Source organism: Cyprinodon variegatus, unplaced genomic scaffold (genome assembly GCF_000732505.1).
Source record: "Cyprinodon variegatus isolate N-32 unplaced genomic scaffold, C_variegatus-1.0 Scaffold5, whole genome shotgun sequence".
NCBI lineage: Eukaryota > Metazoa > Chordata > Actinopteri > Cyprinodontiformes > Cyprinodontidae > Cyprinodon > Cyprinodon variegatus.
Window position 1 is genome coordinate 484,046 of NW_015150458.1, and position 21,707 is coordinate 505,752.

Below are 21,707 nucleotides of genomic sequence, written 5' to 3' on the forward strand. Positions count from 1 at the left end.
TCACAGTGGAATAGGTGGACTTAGACCTCAAACAACATGGATACATAATAAACATAAATGAATAATAAACAATAAACATAAATAACTCAATGATCAACATCTTCTGAAGAACACATACGGCTCTTGCTGTATATGGTCTTGGGAAAAATATTGTAATATATAGTATATTGCAATATCCTGATAATATAATTTGTGACCTTATTATTGTGAAACGTATCGTATCGCAACAGCCATGCCGATACTCACCGCTACTGCATAGCAAGTCAAAGCCATTGCTTAGTTGATCAGGGAGTTTTTTTTAGGCTATACAGCTGTTTAGTCCCAATCCCTTTGGATTTCCCATTGTTGTTTTTTATGATCTGATTTGACCAAAATTTATTGTTAAGAATTCATAATTTTTTTTTTTTTTGGAGCACATTTCTTCCAAAATTCCTGCAGCTTTTTAAAAACCGATGGCACACTTCTTTAACTGGTTTTAGCGATTTCACCAATTTCTTTAAATGTTTTATGTTGATGCATGCTAATAATGAGACTGTTGAAAGAGTGTATGTGTGTTGGTAAATAATAAGCCGCTCACTGCATCAGACAGTGCTGAATAACTTGTTGACAGGGAAAACATACTCATACATGCAATCATTTTACAGTTTTATATATAGCACCATATTTGCTTGTTAAAGTTATGCTAAATCAGTTGATGAGTTCTACATTAGGACTGGGTGTCATAGGGTGTCCCGTGATAGGATACAAATCTTGATTTAGTTTTTGATAATGTCTTGATCTGTTCTGCAAATATTTCCCCAAAAATACAAGCATGAATCACTGGTCATCAGATAATGCGGTCTATGGATGTTAAAATTCTGCAGCATCTCGCTGCCTTAACTCTTGATGTAAGGGATTTTTTTAGGAATTATTTTTAGAAGAACTGCTGTGAAAATCACAAAACTTATTATCCTCCATTGTTTAGTTCTCCTAATGAAGGGCTGTCTGCTTATGCAAATTTAACTTCAGGTGTTTCTCGTGTCCTGATGACATGTACACTCCTCGGCTTGTAAAAGTTTGTTCTGCTGTGTTGTGGGAAAAAAAGTATTCACCTATGCACTCCAGTTAAATAAACCAAGATCGATGGATTTCACTCAGTTGGCATTTTATTACATGTTTGCAAAGAGAGAACAAGACATTATACAGCCCTTATTGCATGGTAATCAGCCCTGCTCTGCTCTAGACAGAGTTGTTCCCCTTACTTAAAGCAGTCAAAACAAATTATGTTAAAACAGCAACATTTTATGATTGATAAATAGCTTAAGTCAATATAAGAAAATAAGAGAAATCAAAACGTTCTGACCACAGCTGTCATCGCTAACAGGATGTTGCCTCTCTTTTAGGTTTGTCGCTCCTCGATGCGTTATCTGACGCTCATGCTGCCCCGACCTGTGCTGAAGCTGAAGGAAATCAACCCGCTGCTCTTCAACTTTGTGGAAGAGCTGGTTGAAATCAGGGTGAGAAACATTTTTTTTTTTTTTTTTATTCACCATTTTATTCCAGTTTTAAAATTGAAGTTTAATTTATTTTCTTTATGGTCAGGTTTGTCATTTTCTATCATTTTTTCACTGCATTAGTGAGCTCAGATCTCAGCCGTGAACCAGGGATGAAGTTGATTTCTATGTTTTTCCAAATCACTCTAACAGGGCTCCTGTTACTAGTCTGATTTAATGAGTGTTAGATTTACAACATTTACAACATTTCATCATTTTAAGCTTATAAAGTCTCAACTGATCTGTAATAAAAAGGCTTATGTTGAATAAAATCCTTGTGCCATTTATGTGGAAACCCCCCCCACCAAAAATATGTATTTTTTTGATAATCTGATGGGGGGACCTTAAACATAAAAACTGCTTTAATTCCTGTCTGTTTGGGATCTCTTTCACAGAAACTTCGTCATGATATTCTGCTGATGAAACCCTACTTCATTACTTGCAAGGAGGCAATGGAAGCTCGGCTGCTGCTTCAAGTCTGTAACGACTCTCATTATCAAATTAGATCCTTATGATTGGTAAAACAGAAAGAAACAGTGCCGCCTTGTGAAAAAAGGATGCACTTACACTTAAGTGGTAAAAAAAATCTTAATTTTCCTTTTAATTTCACTCTACAAATTAATTTGCATGTGTTACATTATTATGTCAGGGATGGAATTGGATTATTTTCAGTCGGGTTATATTTAATCTACTTGGATTTCCATTGTGCTGCAAATGGTTACTTCCTATTTGACTGTACTAGATCATTTTAGCATAGAAACTCAAAATGTAAAATATTTAACTAACTGAGGAATTCTTCAGAATTATTTTTTTGTACAATAAAGTTAAGATGTAAAACAGAATAGTACAATTTTGCCATAAGGGCAGAAGAACCGGAAGGTTTTGTAAAATCTGTGTTTATTTGTTCAGGAGAAGAGATGAGGTATCTGAAAATAAAAACTTAAAGCAGGTTAAAACATCAAGGGGGATTTTTTAACACCACTTTTACTCCTAACTTACTAATTTACTGCAAAGTTGGGTGATGTTGCATTGAGCTTATCCTGCTCAGGTTCTGGGCTTGGCTGCTCAGGTTAAGTTTCATGTTTTTTTTTGTGTTTTTTGCTGCACAGCTGCAGGATCGGCAGCACTTTGTTGAGAACGACGACATGTACTCACTACAGGATTTGATTGACATCTCCACTGGGAGGCTGAGCTGCTCCCTCACTGAGATTCACACAACATTTGCCAAACACATTAAACTGGACTGCGAGGTGAGCTCAATCTGACAAGTCTTATTTAATTCACACTTTTTTACTGGAACAGTTAAACCTATAATGCAGGAGCACTGAGTGGTGTCCGCCCAGCAAACCAGTGGGTGGCTGGTTTAAACCCCAACTCCATCTGTCTCCGTCACTGTATCCTTGGGCAAAGCAGTTAACCCACATTACCTGCTAAGGGTGGTCAGAGGAACTGGTGCCTGTTTACATCAACTGTTCTTCTTTTAGTGTAGGGCAGCTGTATCTTACCTTTAGTGAGGCGTGTATCCAGTAGTGGGGGGGCGCATCTCAATGTTTGTTTCAAGTAGAAGAGCTGAAAATGATAACATGTAATTATGGCACTGAAATGCTCCATAAAATGCAGCGTCACTGCTGGGTCACCCTGTCAGTTTACACATTAATGGACGATATCCACCCAATATGAAAACAAGAAATAAAAGTGGACTTGATGAACAATCACCGATAATTTCTGAGTGCCGTGGAGGATAAAAACATTTGCGAACATATAAGCCTATATTCCGGACTGTGATTGTGCTTTCGGCCACCAGGTGGTTTCATGAGCACATGATGCTTCAAGAAATTATTAATTTGCAACTGATTCAATGCCTCATGTCAGCACCACTTACCACAAGCAGTGTGTAAATGTGTGCAAGAATGGATAACTGACTGTAATGTAAAGCGCTCTGAGTCCCCTGACTTTTCAATTTCTTATTTTGCTGGACTCCACAGGCTCTTTAAAATAGTCCATTCATCCATTCATTCCATTTTCTTCCGGGTCACAGAGGCAGCAATCTAAGCAGAGATGCCCAGTCTTCCCGATCCACACACACCTCCTCCAGCTGCTCTGGGGGAACCCAGAGGTGACACCAGGCCAACTCAGACAAAGTCCCTCCAGCGTTTCCTGGGCATTCCACAAGACCTCCCTCCAGTAGGACATGCCTCGAACACCTCCAGAGGGAGGCGACCAGGAGGCATCCAGAACAGATGCCTAAGCCACCTCAGCTGGACACTTCCGCATAAAGGAGAAACGACTCTACTCCGAGCTCCTCCCGGGTAACTAAGCTCCTCAGATGAGGAGATCTCGAAGGGTATGCCCAGCCACCCTGCGAAGGAAACTCATTTCGGCCGCTTGTATTTCTAACCCTAACCCTCCGACTCAACTCCCTCTTCACCACAAAAGTCCGATACAGCAACCGCATCACTCCCGGCGTCGCACCGATCTGTCTATTGCTTGCACACTCCATCTGTCCCTCACTCGTGAATAAGACCCCAAGATACTTGAGCTCCTCCGCTGTAGAAAAGGACTCTCGGCTGACCTGAAGAGGGGAGTCCACCTTGGCGTCGTATTTGGAGTAGAATAGTCTTTAGTTTTTAATCAAGAACATTGAATTCTGGAAGTTGTAAAGTATAGCATTTTTGGCTGGTTGTTATCTCTATAAGTGAAGTAACACATACATTTGTTTGTGAACCTATAGTTGTTAGAGCTTTAAAATTGATTTTAGGGAAATTTTAAAAGTAAGTGAAATAGTTAAGTCCTCTATATGCTGCTATAGCACAAGGATCGCATAATTAAAATAGCTACAGTTATATCTTGACAGTTAAATGCCTAAAACAGGTACAGCCTTATCCTTTTTATATATAAGAAAAAAAAAACAGACAGCGCACATCCAGCTACAATCTTCCCACTTATGATGATGCTTTAATCAAAATGTAGCTTTGCAATTGTTTCAGTAGTTGAAACATTACAGTGATTTTACTGAGACTTCATCCTATGGGCAAAGGTTTTTCCGTGACAGGAGGTCATTTAAGAGATAAGTTGCTCTTCTAACTACAAACCTTGTTATCCATGAAAAGGTTTAAGGACTTGGAGACAGCAGAATTGATCAAAAGCGCCATCTTTTGTTTGACATGAAGAAGCACCATGTAGTTTCTATTTTAACAATTGACATTTCTAGTTGTAGCTTCCAGGTTTAACAAGTTATGCACAGAAAATGCAACCATCAATGCTGTGGTGGCCCAGTTCCAGGGCTAACAATGAATATTGCTCACATTAAATCTCACATAATAACTACATAAACAAGTTTTGCTATGAAACACTCTGCATTAGATGATTTGTGAGCATAAATCCTATGAACCATTGTGGTAAAGTTGTCAATATTCAGTAGAGGAATCTTAGGAATAATAAAAAAATATATATATATTTTTTTCTCTCTAACTCTCTAACCTCGTCTCATTGTTGTGCTTGTGTATTTGTAGCGCTGCCAGGCCAAAGGCTTCGTCTGTGAGCTTTGTAAGGAGGGAGACATCCTGTTCCCCTTTGACAGTCACACCTCATTGTGTCACGAGTGTTCTGCTGTCTTCCACAGGTGAGTCACCATAGAACCTTTAAACTAAAACCAAAAGCCCTCCATTTTTTAAGTTAACAGATTTAGCAATGCAGAAATCTGTCCTATCCGTCACTCAGTCTGCCTGCTGACCTAAGACTGGGTTGCAGGGTAATATATTAAGGAGGTTAACCCTGGCATGTTATTTCAGGAGAACCCTACCATCTAATTTTGTGCCATTTTATCGAGAATCTTGTTCTTCCAGTAATGATCCATATCTCATGACTACCAGTCAGGATCGTAGCTTGTAAATCCAGACCTTCACTTTTTAGTTCATCTCTTCACCACAACAGACCCAATCAGGTTCCTCATAAATACAGATTAACACATTACCCATCAAGATGCTAAGCTAATTGAACTCTTCATTCCACCTGTTTTTCTGAGTCAGAATCATGGCCTGAGATTTAAAGAACCAACTCTCATTCCACCTACTTGTTGTGGAAAAAGCCAGATGAGACCCCGAGGTCGTTTACCAGATACTCCTCTCTTTCAGTGAGAGATGCAGTCTATGACCACCAAAAGCAGGATCAGTAAACAGCTGTGGTGAAGTACAACCCACTCAGGGGAAAAGCTCATCTTAATAGCCAGAATACAGACAAAGCTCTCCCTTTTGGGGTACAAGGATTAGTAAACAATAAATGCCACCCTGAAACCCCATATTCACTGGAGAAGCAAACCCCTCAGCAATTCCAAGTGTCTAAAGATAAGGAAATAAATCAAGGTTCTTAGTTATTGGCAGTTGTTGAAGTTTTTGTTGTTCTAATTTTTTAGATATTGAAGTATAACTTCTAGAAAACAATTCTAACATGTCTGTTTTTGTATTTGTTTAGAGACTGCTACTATGACAACTCAACAACATGTCCGCGATGCGCTCGAATGACCGACCGCCAGCAGGATGAGGTGGAAGAAGAGAAATGAGCTGGACTCCAGGAAGAAACATGGGATGCTGAGCAAAGCTAGCTTCTCCCCTTGGTCTAAGTTTGGTTTGTTTTCTTTGTCTCAACAGTGCACTACTATGTAAAACAGGGAACTAAAACATTAACAGTTTGGTGCACTGCACACTGTGTACCTGTTGGGAGATCTGTGATCATGGCTGCTTGTATAAGTTTACATTTTAATTCCCTTCAGAAGAATTGGGAGGAAGGAGCTGTTTATTGCTGCTCTTGCAGATAAATTAGCTTATTTGCTTTAATGTGTTAATTCAAAAATTTCAGCTTTCAATCATAGAGTGATAAAATGTTAACCGTTCTAAACATGCTACTCCTCATCTTTTTTGATTTTCATATAGAGCCAAAACCATATCCTCAGTATCGACTATTAAGTCAGCTGTCAAAACTAAACAGACAAAAATAATAGTTTTTATTTTAATTATAATTCTGCAGATTCATTTATTTCTTATATTTACAAAGATAACGCTATGATTCAGTTTTAACAATTGATGGCTTCAATGGTCTTTATATAAGAATAATTTTATTTACAGGGCAAACTGCAATATTCATTTTCATCATTCCATTTGTTAGTTTTTTTTCTGACTATCAGTAGAGAGAACCTGTTAGCTTATACTTTGATTTAGTAAAAAGTAGCAACATTACTCTACATTCATAGTAACCAAATGTTAACCAGAGCATGCCTCTGCAGTATCTTTTGGACTTAATGGATTAATTGTGCTTCTCTGTTCTGTTATTTAAAGCTGTGAACTGTTTTGTACATTCAGGGTGTTTTTATGGATCTCAGTGCAGTTTTGGTAGGTAATAGCTGACACCTCTGCTGAACATTGGTAAGATGTTCACCCTACAGCTGCTATCCAAACATTTCATTACCATTGTTTTAATGGTCTCAGTCTTATGCTATTGAGAACATGTTTTGTGCAGACATCAGTATATTAGCTGGTAAATCTGTGATCAATTGGATATAAAGTTTTTGTTTTTTAAATAACTGTTTGGCTGTGTTCTTCTTCAGGAGCATGAAGTACTGTAAATATAGTGTTTTTTTTTATTTTTGAAATTAATAAACATACATGGTTTTTGTGAATGCAATGCCCTGATGTAAAACAACTGATCAATGCATAAATAAAATAACCTGCTAATTGATGTTTTGAGATGTTGGTTCAATATTTCAACATGGTGTTCTTTCTCCATGATGCCATCACCTTTATGTAGCGCAGTCTGTCCTGCAGCAAAATGCTGCCAAACTAAGGGTGCCGGTTCATTGTAATTCAATATATTCACAATACATGTTTATTTATTTTAACTTTGCATTTTTACAGAAGTTAAAACAGGAACCAAAATGCAAACAACCATCAGAAAACAGACAAAAAATCTAAATGAAGTAAAAAAAAAAATCCAATGTTCTTTAGATTGTATTTTCTCAGTGACCTATACATTTTCCCAATTAGCAGTATTTTTTGATTTTTAGAATCATGTACTTTGATATTAATTGATAACAGCCTGCTTAAGGTCTTTTAAACAGTTTTTTTCCACCATTTCTTTCAAGAAACATTTTTTGTATATGTGAACAGGTTACATGATATATGTTTGACAAATACATTTTGTAAATTTAATCAGTTTTAAAAGATAATCAGTTTATGGATATTGTTTATGACATTTTTTTGTGTTTAGTTTTGGTTACTGTTTTTCTGTCACTTCCATGAGAAATTAGGATCTTATTTGGACTTTGGGTACGATGCATGTGGATGCTTTTGCTTTAGATTTACATCCTTTTTCTTAAGTCATACTATATTGAAAAGGTTACAATTGCATTAAATCAATGATGTTTTTTTATTGTGTTGTAGATCAGAAATGTCCTCACATCTCGTGGGGGAAATTCATTACAAATATTGATTTTCACTGAAAAAAAATGAACTGATTTATGTTTTCAAATTATTTTGTATTTTCTGTTGACTTTTTTTCTGAGTTCAGGGAGAGTTATATACAATGTTGAGGGCTGTACAATGGAGCAGTGGGTAGCACTGCTGCCTTGCAGCCAGAAGTTTCCCGTTTCGATTCCTGGACCACATCTTCCCACTCTAGGTTCCTGGGCAAGACCCTTTACCCCACACTGCTCCCTAGGTGTCGCACAATGGCAGTCCACTGCTCTCCAAGAGAGAGATTCGAGAGTAGAGAGTTACTTTCATTACTCTGTACTTGTGACAGTGTAATGATGATAAGAAAGCTGAATGATTGCTTGTGTCTGTGTTCCCCTGCCATTGACTCCTGGACAATGGGCACCATCACCCCTCGCGACCCCAGCAGAGATAACATTACGGAAAATGGATAGATGGATACAATTGTGAATCAAGCGAATTCAATCAGAATTGAGGAAACAATAGAGATGCAAAAAATCTTCCTAGCAAGTTATTATTTTTTTATTTTAATTACAATGTCACAAGCACAGTGCAACAAAATTCACTCTCTGCATGCAACCCATCCCCTTGGGGAGCAGTGGGCTGCCCTTTGCAGCCCCCGGGGAGCAGTGTGGGGTTAAGGTTAAGTGTGTGAGAGACTGAGAATCCATAAATCATAATATATGATTTTTTAACAATTTATTAGTATAACGCAGCTGCAAATAAGTATTTAAAAACCTGTCTATCAGCTAGACTTCTGACCATCAAAGACCTTTTAGTCTGCCTTAAAAATGTCCACTCCATTTATTATCCTAAATTAGATGCCCCACTTTGAGGTCATTGGCTACATAAAGGCACCTGTCCACCCCATAAAATCAGTAAGAATCCAACCACTAATAAAATTGTACAACCCCACAAGACTGGAAAGGGCTACAGGGAAATTTCCAAGCAGCCTGATGAAAAAGGGTCCACTGTTGGAGCAATCATTAGAAAATTAAAAAGCTAAACATGACTGCCAATCCCTGTCAGACTGGTTCCATCATGGACAGGTTCTCTCAACCTGTGTTATCCAACTGGACTTCCATCTTCCAGGTCCATGAGTGAAACTCTATCAGCTCATGCAGTCCACTGGATCTCCCCATAAAGCTCAGCATATCGTCTCATTAACCAGCAGTTTACAGACTGACCAACTTCATCTATCTCCACTCCACCACCAGTTTCAGCCCTATTCTTTGCTCCTGGTCATGCATATCTATCAAAATTAAGCGCTATGTTTCCTGCCGAAGTCTGAGTGCGAAAGACAAAGTAAATGTATCAACAAATTTCTCCTAATTGTCTTTTCTCCTTATGTTGTATCAATACATTTCTCCTAATTGTCTTTTCTCTTCGTGTGAGTTTTTCAGATTGAAATGAAATCCAGTCTAGCCATGTGACAAATGAATCAAGATAAGACGAGTTTATTTTTTTGTACAGGAGTAGAACTAACAAATACAACACACCTTAACATTTACTAGCATAATACATTTCAAAAATGCATAAAGAAAAGGTGTTCAGAAGGTATGATGAGGAAAAAAAGTTAAATTAGGTTGCAGTAGGTTGTACATTAACTTGGTTACTTATTATTACTTATTAATTTATATTCTTGACTTATGATTTTGTTCCTGTCTGGATTACTGCAGTAGACTCTATGTTGGAGTGGATCAGTCTCTACTCTTTCATCTACAGCTGGTTCCAAATGCTGCTGCATGTCTTTTAACAGGTATTAATATAAACAGAACAGAGCATACGACCCCTGTTCTGACCTTACTCCATTGGCTCTCTGTGCATTTAGCCGTCATTCCAAAAATTCTTATTTTTGTTTTTAAGTGTTTGAATGACATTGCAATCACACTGCCTCTCCAAGCTTCTTCATCCCTATTTATGCTCTCAGATCAGCTGACCAGCAGCTCCTGCTGGTACAGAAGGAGCAGGGCCTTTTCTGTTGTTTCTCTTCAATTATAAAAAGCTTCCACCAAGCATGAGTGATGCCTATTCACTGTCTACAATAAAAACCTGGCTTAAAACCCGTTATTATTCTTTGGCTTTCTAAACTGGCAGGGTATTTTTATTTTTTTTACCTTGTTTCTACCTTGTTTGTTTTAAATTGCTTTTATTGTCTCTGTTAAGTGTTTTGTTTTGATGTATTATCTTGTGTTTTTTAGACTGTTTTTTTTCTCATAGTCTGTACCTTTGTACAGTAAATTGAAGCTATTTATAGCACATTGTTTTAGCTAGCAGCGGTTTTTAGGCAGTTTATAAATAAACATGGGAAGATATGGTATGTTATGTACATGAGCGCATGCTGGACTACACGTATATTTATTCAGTGCATTATTGTATTCTATTTTCGGTGGTAATATACTTTTCTATAACAATCGTTGCTCAATAAATGGAATATTCATTTCAATGAAGTTGATTTTGTACATACTACGGTTAACAATAATAGTACATTTTATTCAAAGCCCCTTTTGGGACACATAAGGACACTATACAACAAACAATTAACAATAAAAATTATTAACATTACAGGGGAGGCAGTGAGTGGAAGTATGCAGTCTTCAACAGATTCATTTTTAGTCTGGATTTAAATAGAGATAAAGTGTAAATATTAAGAGTATCAAGAGGGAGTGAATTCCAGACTTAGGGAGCAGAGCAGAGCAAAGCAACAAGGTGGATGGAGGATCTAAGGGTACAGGTAGGGGAAGCAATCTGAAGGAGATCTGAGAGGTATGGGGAGCAAGATTATGGATTACGTTGAATGTGAAAAGGAGGATTTTGAACGGACTTTTAAAGTTGACAGGGAGCCATGAAGGTCCTCTGGGACTGTATGCTGGTGAAGATTTTCAGTCACTCTGGTCATAGTCATACCTAGAAAGTAAAAAAACAATCCACTGGACTTTGCTTCCAAGTTTAAAGATCAGAGCATTACTCACTGCATTGAACTGCATACATCAGAGCATTCATAAAGTGCATGGACGTTTTCCCATGAAGTCCTCAGTGAGGGGTAAATGAATGACACTTCAGTCATGACGCATATAACCCTCCTGCTGCATAATTTTTCCTGGTATACATTTGTGTTCCTATTTTAAGCTTAAAGCCAGAAATTGCAGAGACGTTCTGGTCAGTCTTGACTCCAGTCCATCTCTGTCTAAAAAACATTGTTTTTTCCACCATATTAATACATAAAATAAATAATTTCTGGGAAGAGAGCTGTAGATTTAATAGGACAAATAACTGAATTAAAAAGAGGCAAGTTAGGGGTACAGGGTGCACACAGACACCTGATCGCTGGTTCTGGATAAAAACCTGCTCTAACCTAGAATTATTTCTGAGACATTTTTGCACAGCCTCCAATTGTTTTTTTTCCAGCGTTTTATTGTCATTGCACTGTCACAAGTACAGAGCAATGAAATTAACTCTCTCCATTTAGCCCATCCCCTTGAGGAGCAGTGGGCTGCCATTGTGCGTCACCCGGGGAGCAGTGTGAGGTTAAGGGTCTTTGCTCAGAGACTCAGAGTGGTAGTCTGTGGGAGTGGGGCTTGAACTCCCCCCTAACCACTAGGCTGCCACTTTGGGCCCTGTCTTTAGGTATCAATTGATTTTTGCCTAAGTATCAGTAGCTTGCGTTGTTTTTCTCCTTTAACCTGGTTATCTATTTATAATAGCGTCATAAAATAAACAAAGGAGTATCAGACAAAAACATAATTGTCATAACCGGAAATATTTTGATAACTCCAAATTTGTATAGTTCTTTCCATGGCTCTGAGCCTAAATATCTCGCGAGATTGTGGGTTGAACTTGTAGTTAGGTGCGCGCTGCGCTCCTCCAGCCGCTCAGAGCTCAGCCTCCACTGTGCGTCTCTGGACAGATGGCTACAGATGTATGAGACCAGGATCCATATTCCTATTTCTGTCACACTGATGGGATTCCTCTTACTCAGCATGCGTCCTCTATGGAACCTCCGGATTTTTAAAGGAAACTTTTCCACAGTTTATTTTCATTTTCGCTCCAGAAAGGCTTGGGTAAGGAAAATAGTTTTTTTTTTTATCAAAACAAGCAAATCAGCATGAGATAACATAGATATGCAAACACAGACGCAAAAATATGCATATTAATATAAATTATATATTATGTAGTTTTCATCAGCGTTTCCTTTAAGATGCATACTGTAGGTTTCCGCATCTATCGTGAGAAAAAAACTTTGCGTTAGGCTACTACTGACAGCTGCCCCTCAAAGCCTCAAACAAACAAACATGGGCTGTTTCTGCATCATTCCTTCTCTGTTTGTATCCTCATGGGACCAAGAGGCCCTGATTATGCAGTTTATATGCGAGTTTCCTGAGTTGCATAATGTTCTTTTTGCTGTTCTTGTTTTAACATGATGGATGGGGGGATAATCTATTTTATTTTCTGGTTTTAAATTCTGTAAGAAAATTAAGACAAGTGTAAAGATTTAAAGTCAGTGGGAGCTGTGTTGTTGATGAAGTAAGCTTAGCTTTTGTAAAAATGTTGAGAACAAATATTCTAAGTAAAATTTACTCCCCAAAAGTTTTTCTTTTTTTAAGATTTTAGTGAAAAAATTGTTATCATATAAAAATAGGTGAAATGTCACAGACTTTTACAGCACCAAGGACCTAACTAAGAAGATTAAATAATCCTATAATGCTGGAAGAAAACAAAGGGGGGTTTCTTATAGCTTAAAACCTAATTAGATTTTTATAAATCTTTTTCTACCGTCATACAGCTGTTGTACCTCTCTGGTATACAGATATATTGCATATCAAAGCTTTTCATCTGTTATGTAGATGGCATTGCTCATTGGAAGAAGATGTGGAGGACTGCCTCACAACAGTTTTTCACGGTTATTGAGCTCAAACAGGCTTCCAAAAGGTACGTGAAGAGCACAATGTGCCATCTTATGCTTCACACAACAATAAATCCAACTGATGACTAGACCCAGTGACCCAAATTTTCTTGGCCAGTGTAGCCAGTGTGATTATTTCCTCGTTTAATTTGTTCTGTCAGGTTAAGACATTTATTTCCAAAAGAATAGTGAACTGGCAGCAGAACACTCATTGAAAGAGACCTCATTATCAAAGGGATTTTGAAATATGCTTTGAAGTCTGCTTTTCTACAATTCATGTTTGGCTGTTAATATATAGATACAAGAAAGAGGGATCAAATTTCACTTCGAAGCCAAAAACAGGAAGGAAATGATGGCAGAGGTGAAAAAGGAGGAGGTAAAAAGGAATCCCAGTGGTGGACACGTTTTAAGGTATAAATCCTTTTATCCATGTTTTACACAGCTTAACATGAAAAAATAAATACCTTTTAAACTGTAGTATAAATTTATGAGAAAATATCCATGAAAGTATATGATATTTTCTCATTTAAGTAGTCAAAATCTAGTAAATATCTTTAAGATAAGGATGCTATTTAATTGTGGAGTTTGTAAATCTGAAGAAAAAATAAAACACTGAAAGGCAGAGAGAGTTTCAGCTAGCATGCAGGTTCATGCATGCATTTTTTTTTAACAGAAGGTTAAAATAAAGTATCTAGAAGCAACGCAATTTTATTTTGAAACCTATAATAATATTGGTTAAAAATAATCGCAACTTTGATTTTTTGCCCAAATCATTCAACCCTTTTATTTAGTATGCAAAGATAAATGAAACATACCATTACCATTGAAAACATACAAAGCCTTTATTTCTTGTTACCATACATATTTATATAAAAGGAAAGATGGAAAAGATATTTACTCATAGGAAAATTATCATTGAGGCTAAGAATGAGAAATTATTGATGTTTTTAGGTTTTAATAAAATGCACCTATACCTTTCGGGTTTCCTTAGGTTTCCTTTGTAACAATCCATATTAGCAGTGATAAGCTGACTTGTTTTCATTTCGACATTTCCCAATCCTCTAGAAAGATTTTCCCTTAGATGAAAGGACTGTGCAGAACATTGCACTAGGTGCAGCAGGTATGACCACAGCGTTTCTATACTTCCACTTCAGGGAGACCGGAGTCCAGATCTCCTGGATGGATTTTGTGCATCGGTTCTTGAGCAAAGGCTTGGTGAGATTAGTTTGTTTTCAGTTTCTTTCTCATTTAATCCTTTTTCGTTGTTAGTGTAAACAGATCATGTTGTCCACACAGGTTGGGCGCGTAGAGGTAGTCAATAAACAGTATGTCAAAGTGTTTCCTGCTGATGGAGTGAACTCATCAGAAGTGGTCAGTAGGAAAAGATACGGCTGTGTCCTGCTTCTTCTCAGAGAAGGGCTGCATCTTAATTCTTTCCTTGTTTTTGTGTTTTAGAATTATTTGTGGTTCAACATTGGTAGTGTGGCTTCATTTGAACATAAGCTGGACATGGTTCAGGAGGAAATGGGTCTGGACTCCACACAAAAAATACCTGTACTCTACACCAGTGAAAGTGACGGGTTGGATTCATTTAAATACTAAAGCTGCATTTTGATTACATTTTGTTTATGTTCTAGTATCATCCTACTTTTCTTCATCCACAGGTCAATGGTTTTAAGTGTCCTCCCAACTTTATTCCTGGTTGGCTTCTTACTTTTTGCAACCCGACAAGGGCCCATGGCAGGAGCACATGGCAGCAGTTTAAAAGGAAATCCATTTGGGATGAATGCATCAAAAGTTAAGATAGTTAAAGAAACTGGAACTGTTCGCTTTAAGGATGTAGCAGGCTGTGAAGAGGCCAAACTAGAGATCTTGGAGTTAGTAAACTTTCTTAAGAACCCAGATCAGTACCATGACTTGGGAGCTAAGATCCCAAAGGTAGGTCTGGCTATATTTTCATATTAAGTGCATCCAAGATTTTTTGCTTGCATAATAAGTTTGATACATTTCCATTTCACCTTATATCAGAGGTTTCTTATCTTTTCAGGGTGCACTGTTATCAGGAGCCCCTGGAACTGGAAAAACGTTGCTAGCAAAAGCCACTGCAGGGGAGGCCAATGTCCCCTTCATCACAGTCAATGGCTCCGAATTTCAAGAAGTTTTTGTAGGGATGGGCCCTGCAAGAGTGAGTCCTGCTTTATAAAGGAGTGGAATGTGCTTAAAAGTGTCGTCTCCCCATGATACAAACAACTTATGATTTGTTTATTAGATAAGAGATGTGTTTGCCACGGCTCGCAAAATGGCACCCTGCATAGTTTTTATTGATGAGATTGATGCAGTTGGCAGGAAGAGAGGCAGAGAGGGCTTTGGCTGGCAGAACGAGCAGGAAAACACTCTGAACCAACTGCTTGTGGAAATGGATGGTAAACATTTTTAACATGTTATTTTTTTCCCCTCATAATCCTTATATTGCATTTTAAAAGCCCTGCATATTGTTATTGCTGCAGGATTCAACAGCAACACTAACATCGTGGTGTTAGGCGGCACCAATCGAGCTGATATCCTGGATCCGGCTCTTATGAGACCGGGGCGCTTTGATCGACATATTCATTTGGGTAAAGAACAGCAGAACAGACTCTTTTCTGAAGACTCTCATCTCTCCCTGTTGTTTTTTTTCCTGTCTTCCTGTATAATTTCCTGTTCTTATGTAAGTTTTTTTTGGAAAAGTCCATTTTAATTGTACTTTATACAACATTTTCCTGTTTACATATTTTTGTTTTCGGCCTAAATTGCCTGTGTTTTGTGATGAACTGTTGCTACAGTTCACCTGCTCTGAAATGTATTCAGATCTGAGCATACCTTTTTATTTATTTATTTTCTTTATTTTTATTTTTTATTTTTTTACAAGAGATGAGATACTTAGGTTAGATTTCAAAGTTCATTCAATTTGCATCTTCTTTTCTCATCTGGTTCTCTCTAATAGCATTTAAACCCATACGGTGCTGTCTGTGTGCTTTTATGTTTCTGGGGATTGTGGGATGGTTGACATTTTTTGTTCAGAGAATATTTAATTTGCTTGATGCAATCTGTGCAGAGATCTGATCTATTTATGAAAAAAAAAATATAAGAAAACAATGAAAGGGTTAATATATAACTGTTTAGAAAAAGTTTGTTTTTTAATATGTTGTCATATGATTTAAATCAACATTTCCTACGATACAACAATAGGAAGAAAAACCTAATTGTTATACAGAAGAAACAAGAAATGCACTTTTTTAAGATGTATGAAAATCTGAAAAGTGTGTCAGGTTTTTTATATTCAGCCCCCAGACTTTCAGCTTTGTAGAACGACCCTTTGCTGCATTAAATGCTATAAATATGTGTCTACTGGCTTCACACCCCTGGAAGCCAGTTATTCCAGAGTAGATCAAGCTTGATCAGACTGGATTTTGAGCCTCTTTCAATATTAATGTTCTTGCTCAAGAGTCTTTAGACCCACAACTGCAGTAGATTGTGGGCCGGAGGCTACGTTCTTGTATTCATTGTCAATACCTGCTTGTCAGTACACACAGAAACAAACAATTATGCACACACACATTTATAACTTTAGGGGAAATTAGGACCTTCTATTTTGAAAGTCGGACAATGGTGCAATTTGTCATTAGCTGGTGTGCTAGTTTCTGAAACTAATACCGTACATACCAAAAGCAAGGCGTTTCTCTCTAGTTTAACTTTGAAACCACGAGAAATATGTTTGAGTTTGCATCAGATTTAAAACGCCACCATCCTTTGTATCAAATCTATCTATCTGTAACTTCTACATCGTGCATGTGCAGTAGCAATACTGGAGACGGATATTTGACTTTCCCAGAAAGGCATCTTTAGGAAGTGTTTCTGTTTTCATTGCAACTGGAAACTAATTAAATTCAGTTTACAATAACAAGCAGAAGGTGCCTTAAGAGAAAACTCTATATCAATGCTCCATATCTCCCCCCTTTTGATTTTGATGTATTTTGATGTATTTCAGTGACTTCATTGCATCAGCACTTGATCAACAAAACATTTTGGATCTTTGATTTTTATTTTTATATAAATAATGACATTTCTGAAAAATATAGCCATGTCTACAAGAAAGGTTTTAGAAAGGAAAGACTCAGAGCACCTTTGATATAATTTAATATTGGCCAAAGGCCTGAAACAACTTCAATTAGTCTGTTGTATTAAATATCAAGAGAATTGTTTTGGTAGGGTATTTGGAGGGGCTCTTCCCCACAGCTAAAGTGTCCTTTTTTTTGTCAAAGATTCAGAATTGGATTTAGGTCAGGACTTTGAGCGGCAGACTGAAGCTTGAATGGGCTTAAACATGAACCATTCTAGCTCTGCTGGAATCTGAACCTCCATCTCCTCATCTTTAGATCACTTAATTATTTTTTTTATTTATTTATTTATTTTTTTTGTACTCACTTCATCTTGCCATTTATCCCCAATGGCTTCTCTATTTCTGCAGATGTGTTTCCACAGCATGATGCTGCCACTACCGTATGTAAGAGGGGTGGAAGAGAGTTAAAATTTGCCCAGTGTCAGACTGTTTTTTTTTTTTTTTTGTAAAAATATTCAGTTAAACAAGTTGACTCTATTCACTAATGTGGTTACTGTTAAAGAGTTAGAGTAATTGGCACAAAAACAGTTCATGTTTTTATTTACAAACCCTTTTCCATCCTAATGATATTTTTTCATTCTATCAAATTAAATCCTAATAATATCAATTCTGCTGTTGTAATGTGAAAAAATGTGAGAAAGGTTCAATATATTTAAAGTATAACATTTGCCTAGAAGGGTCTTATCTTTCTTTACCTATAACTTAACTAAAATAATGTTACATCTAAGTCATTTATGAAGCTACTTACCATGTTGAATTATGGTCACTTTTGCAATACAGTAATTCAAATGTATTTGTTTACATAAAAGGCTTCATTGTCAGTAGAGGAAAGCAGAGCAAATTGGCTTAATATTGCTTTAATAATGGATCACCAATGTCATACCATGCTTGTTTTTTTCCTTTCCTGCAGGCCTGCCAGATATTAAAGGCAGAGCATCCATTTTCAAAGTGCATCTGAGACCTTTGAAGTTGGGGCCTGGTTTAAATTTAGAAGATTTGTCTAGGAAGCTGGCTTTACAGACCACAGGTCTCAATGGTAAGAATAGAAAGCATCTGCTACTGATGCTATTATCTTAGCTTAAAAAATGGTAAACTGTTTTACTATCAAGCCTGTAATAAATTAGTTAATCCAAACATACAAACATTTTAAAGCATCAGATGACAGTTATATTACTAGGCCCTTTAACTAGTACTTGTGTGTATCAGGGGCTGAAATCGCCAATGTTTGTAATGAAGCTGCACTGAGAGCTGCTCGCCACCTCAGCCAGGACATCAGTGCTCAACACTTTGAACAGGCTGTTGAGAGAGTCATTGGAGGTACGTTAAACAAAAACAAAATGCAATTTTCAAATCGCAGAGGCACTGATTTTTAATCACATCATATTTAACAACAGTACGACACTAATTAAAATTTTTTTTAGAAACTAAACTTTTCTCTCCAGCCCTTCAGGGCCACACAGTAGTGAGAATTGCAGCTAGCATGCAGATCCATGCATGCAAGTAGGAGTAAGCACTTACAATAAAGTCCTGTAAGAATGATCTCTGGGTATGCATGCAAAATTTCATAAACTGTAAGCCTGGTGTAAAACATCTATAAACTTGGAGTAAGTGCAGAAGAAAACAGAAATAAAATCGCAATTTTGGACACAGTTAATCGCAATTTCAATTTTTGGCAAAATCATTCATCCTAGTTTGGACATTTGAGTGCTCAGTTTTATAATAAACTTATATAGCGGTCATGAGAAAAGATACAGAATACCTGACTGCTTGTTTTACTTGCTATATGTGGACATAAAAAAATACAATATCAATTTCAATAAAATAAAAAAATGAATAAAAGAAATTTCAGAAAAACAGACAGAATAGAATTTCAAAATCAGAATTTCTAGTGAGAAATAAAAGACAAACCGCCCAGATTGAACAACGTGGTGATAATAAAATATATTTTTAAGAGTCAACTGAAACATTAATTTATCTAAAGCAAATGATTTTGTCAATTAGAATACACATTGTTGAAAATGCATTTTGTTGAACAAGAAGCAAAAATAAATCATAAAAATTTTATATTTAAAGTACAATTCCTTTATTTTCTAATCAGTGATGGAAGAAAGATTGAATATAAATAGTGTGAACATTTTGTGAGTTGAGTATTTCATGCCTTTAATTTTTCAAAACTATTACTTTCTTGTATTTTTTATAAGAACTATCTCTGGGCTAATTAACTATTATCAACATCAAAATGATCAACATCTAGTTGATAAACAACTAAATGTTAATCATTCTGAAAGCATGTTTCATATCAGAGACCAATTTTGATATGAATTCAAAAATGTAGAGTAAAACATTTTGATAAAAACTACGCATAGATTTGGTGTTTCATGCAAAAATCTGGGAAGATTTTGCTGTCAACTGATTGTGTAAACCAATATTTCTGATTTCAGGTTTGGAGAAAAACGCTCAGCCGATTCAGCTTCTAGAAAAGACAACTGTGGCGTATCACAAGGCAGGTCATGCCGTAGCAGGATGGTTCTTTGAGCATGCAGAACCACTGTTTAAGGTATCCCCTTCAATATGGTTCACCATTTCTCATGAAATAAGATCCTAGTTTCTATGTTTAATTAGGTAGATTTGTACTTTACATTATCATCAGGTATCCATTACCCCTCATGGCAGAGGTCTGGGTTATGCACAGTATCGAGGTAAAGAGGTGCACCTGCTGAGCCAGGATCAGCTGTTTGACAGGATGTGCATGATGTTAGGAGGTCGAGTGGCTGAGCAGGTCTTTTTCAAACAAATCTCTACTGGAGCCCAGGAGGACCTCAGGAAGGTCACACAGACAGCGTATGAGCAAGTAATTACCATTGTGTGTTTATCAGGATAATAACTCAAAAAACAACCAGGATCCCTGCCAAGTTACAAAATAATTTGTAATGTTCTTCTTGCATGTTGGATATTTACTCTAGCAATGATCATTTCTTGTTCAGGTTGTACAGTTTGGAATGAACAAGGCTGTTGGCCTGGTTTCATTTGACCTCCACCTTCAGCCAAATGCTTTCCAAGAGAAGCCCTACAGTGAATCTGCAGCGCAACTCATAGATCAGGAGGTCCGAACACTGGTGGATGTCGCCTTCAAGCGAACATTTCAGCTTGTTGTAGACAAGAAGGAGATGGTTGAAAAGGTGAATTGTTGGCTATTGTTGAGCTGTTGTTAGCTAATTGATTTTTTTTATTGTTATGAAATATTTTTTTTGTTAATCTTAGGTGGCAAAGCGTCTTCTTGAAAAGGAGATGCTGAACATAGTCGACATGGTTGAGCTTCTAGGACCTCGACCCTTTCAGGAGAAGAGCTCATATGAGGAGTTTGGTGAAGAGCTGGACTTTGAAGAGGAAAATTTACTACCTGAAGGACCAAAGGAGAGGCAGAGAAGTGAAGAGAACAATAAAGAAAGCAAATCAGCTCTTTACCTGTAGATAAGGATGTGCAGATTGTTTTGTGCTTCATTCACAAATGAACAGTATCCTGCAAAAATATTTGTATCCATATTTCAACCTCAAGCTTTGTTTTTTAGATTACTCATGTAGTCCAGACAAAATATGAGCTAAATATGAGGTGGAAGAAGAGGGATCCACATGCATTTTGTACAAATCATATGTAAAAATAGGTTGGTGATCATATGCATTCAGCAAAGTCCAAACTTTGTATAACTACCCATAGCACACCTAGAGACAGGTATATTTGCCCTGTGTGCAGGATATCTCAAGCTCAGCCAAGAACACACATATACTGTAGATGGCTAAATTGAAATTGGTTTGACTTTGACCAGGCCATTCCCACACATGAATCTTCCTAGATCTAAACTTTTCCATTTTAATTCTAGTTCCTGGATCCTCCACCCAAACTTCCAGCCTTTGCATCCTCCAACAGTTTTCTTTCCAGGAATGCTCTGCGTTCAGCTTTTATTTTGGTTGATTTTTTGCTGGAAATTTGTCCTTGAAATACCAAATTTTAAAATATTTCTTTCAATTAGTTGTTCCATTATGTTTATAAAACTCCAGAATGTACGTTTTCTGCATGTTTTAAATCAATAACTGTTTTAGATTATGTTTTTTTAATTCATGCATGGAGATTATTTCTTATTAACTAACTTAATGTTTCTCAGTGACATTAATCCAATATTAATATTTCTGTCAAGGTGCAGAATTGATATGTTAAAAAAAGTGTTTCAATTTGTTATTACATCAGTCAAAATGACACTTTTTTGTAATATTTCTAAATCTGATGACATGTACAAAGGGTAGGACAAACATACTGATTTGTTTTGTATGAGGCTACTGAGGCTAGCACACCTTTTTATGTCTCTGTGGAGCAGTATTGATAATTGCAGGGTTAGTTTTTAATATTCCTAAAAAGTTTGAATGCATTATTGCAAATATCCTTATGATCTAAACAATTTTAATTCACTTTGTGAGTGAATCTGTTGCAGAAACCTTATAAACTTTAAATCGTCTGAGCATCATTACTGAGTTAATAAATGTAACTTCAACAAGTATAGCATACAGAATAAAAAACAGACAAGAAAACATACAAGGAGCCATACTTTATTGAATCTTCAACCATCCTAAAGCTTCAC

General features: G+C 36.8%; 2 protein-coding genes across 4 annotated transcripts in view; both read left to right on the top strand.

Annotated features, from left to right (window-relative positions):
• The window catches only part of def8 (differentially expressed in FDCP 8 homolog (mouse)), a 15,502-nt gene extending 8,226 nt beyond the window's left edge, over window positions 1-7,276 (top strand). Inside the window, exons 8-13 of one of the 2 annotated variants that reach the window (XM_015374470.1) lie at window positions 1,383-1,496; window positions 1,928-2,008; window positions 2,642-2,782; window positions 5,045-5,154; window positions 6,003-6,109; window positions 6,145-7,276. In XM_015374470.1, the coding sequence (XP_015229956.1) occupies window positions 1,383-1,496; window positions 1,928-2,008; window positions 2,642-2,782; window positions 5,045-5,154; window positions 6,003-6,090 (534 nt within the window). In that variant the 3' untranslated portion in view covers window positions 6,091-6,109; window positions 6,145-7,276. Of the gene's footprint in view, window positions 1-1,382; window positions 1,497-1,927; window positions 2,009-2,641; window positions 2,783-5,044; window positions 5,155-6,002 lie in introns of both variants that reach the window. The other variant, XM_015374462.1, reaches the window with a different exon arrangement.
• A 4,750-nt stretch (window positions 7,277-12,026) lies between these two features.
• Window positions 12,027-21,697, top strand: LOC107083964 (AFG3-like protein 2). 2 transcript variants are annotated; one of them, XM_015373572.1, is made up of 16 exons: window positions 12,027-12,075; window positions 12,859-12,943; window positions 13,216-13,328; window positions 13,983-14,132; window positions 14,214-14,288; window positions 14,373-14,497; window positions 14,582-14,855; window positions 14,965-15,102; window positions 15,187-15,340; window positions 15,425-15,532; window positions 17,987-18,112; window positions 18,283-18,393; window positions 19,518-19,633; window positions 19,727-19,927; window positions 20,061-20,255; window positions 20,338-21,697. In XM_015373572.1, exons 2-16 carry the CDS (start codon window positions 12,859-12,861, stop codon window positions 20,545-20,547), a joined length of 2,181 nt encoding a protein of 726 aa, XP_015229058.1. In that variant the 5' UTR covers window positions 12,027-12,075; the 3' UTR covers window positions 20,548-21,697. The 2 variants fall into 2 exon arrangements, with proteins under 2 accessions (XP_015229058.1, XP_015229068.1); XM_015373582.1 differs by lacking the exon at window positions 12,027-12,075 and having other exon boundaries at window positions 12,858-12,943; window positions 14,072-14,132.
• The last annotated feature ends 10 nt before the right edge of the window (window positions 21,698-21,707 follow it).

Coding starts and splice junctions, on each gene's coding strand:
- LOC107083964 (XM_015373572.1), top strand. CDS start 12,859: ATGGCATTGCTCATTGGAAGAAGATGTGGAGGACTGCCTCACAACAGT. Junction 15,341..15,424: donor ACTGCTTGTGGAAATGGATG/GTAAACATTTTT, acceptor TTATTGCTGCAG/GATTCAACAGCAACACTAAC. Junction 18,113..18,282: donor ACAGACCACAGGTCTCAATG/GTAAGAATAGAA, acceptor TGTGTGTATCAG/GGGCTGAAATCGCCAATGTT.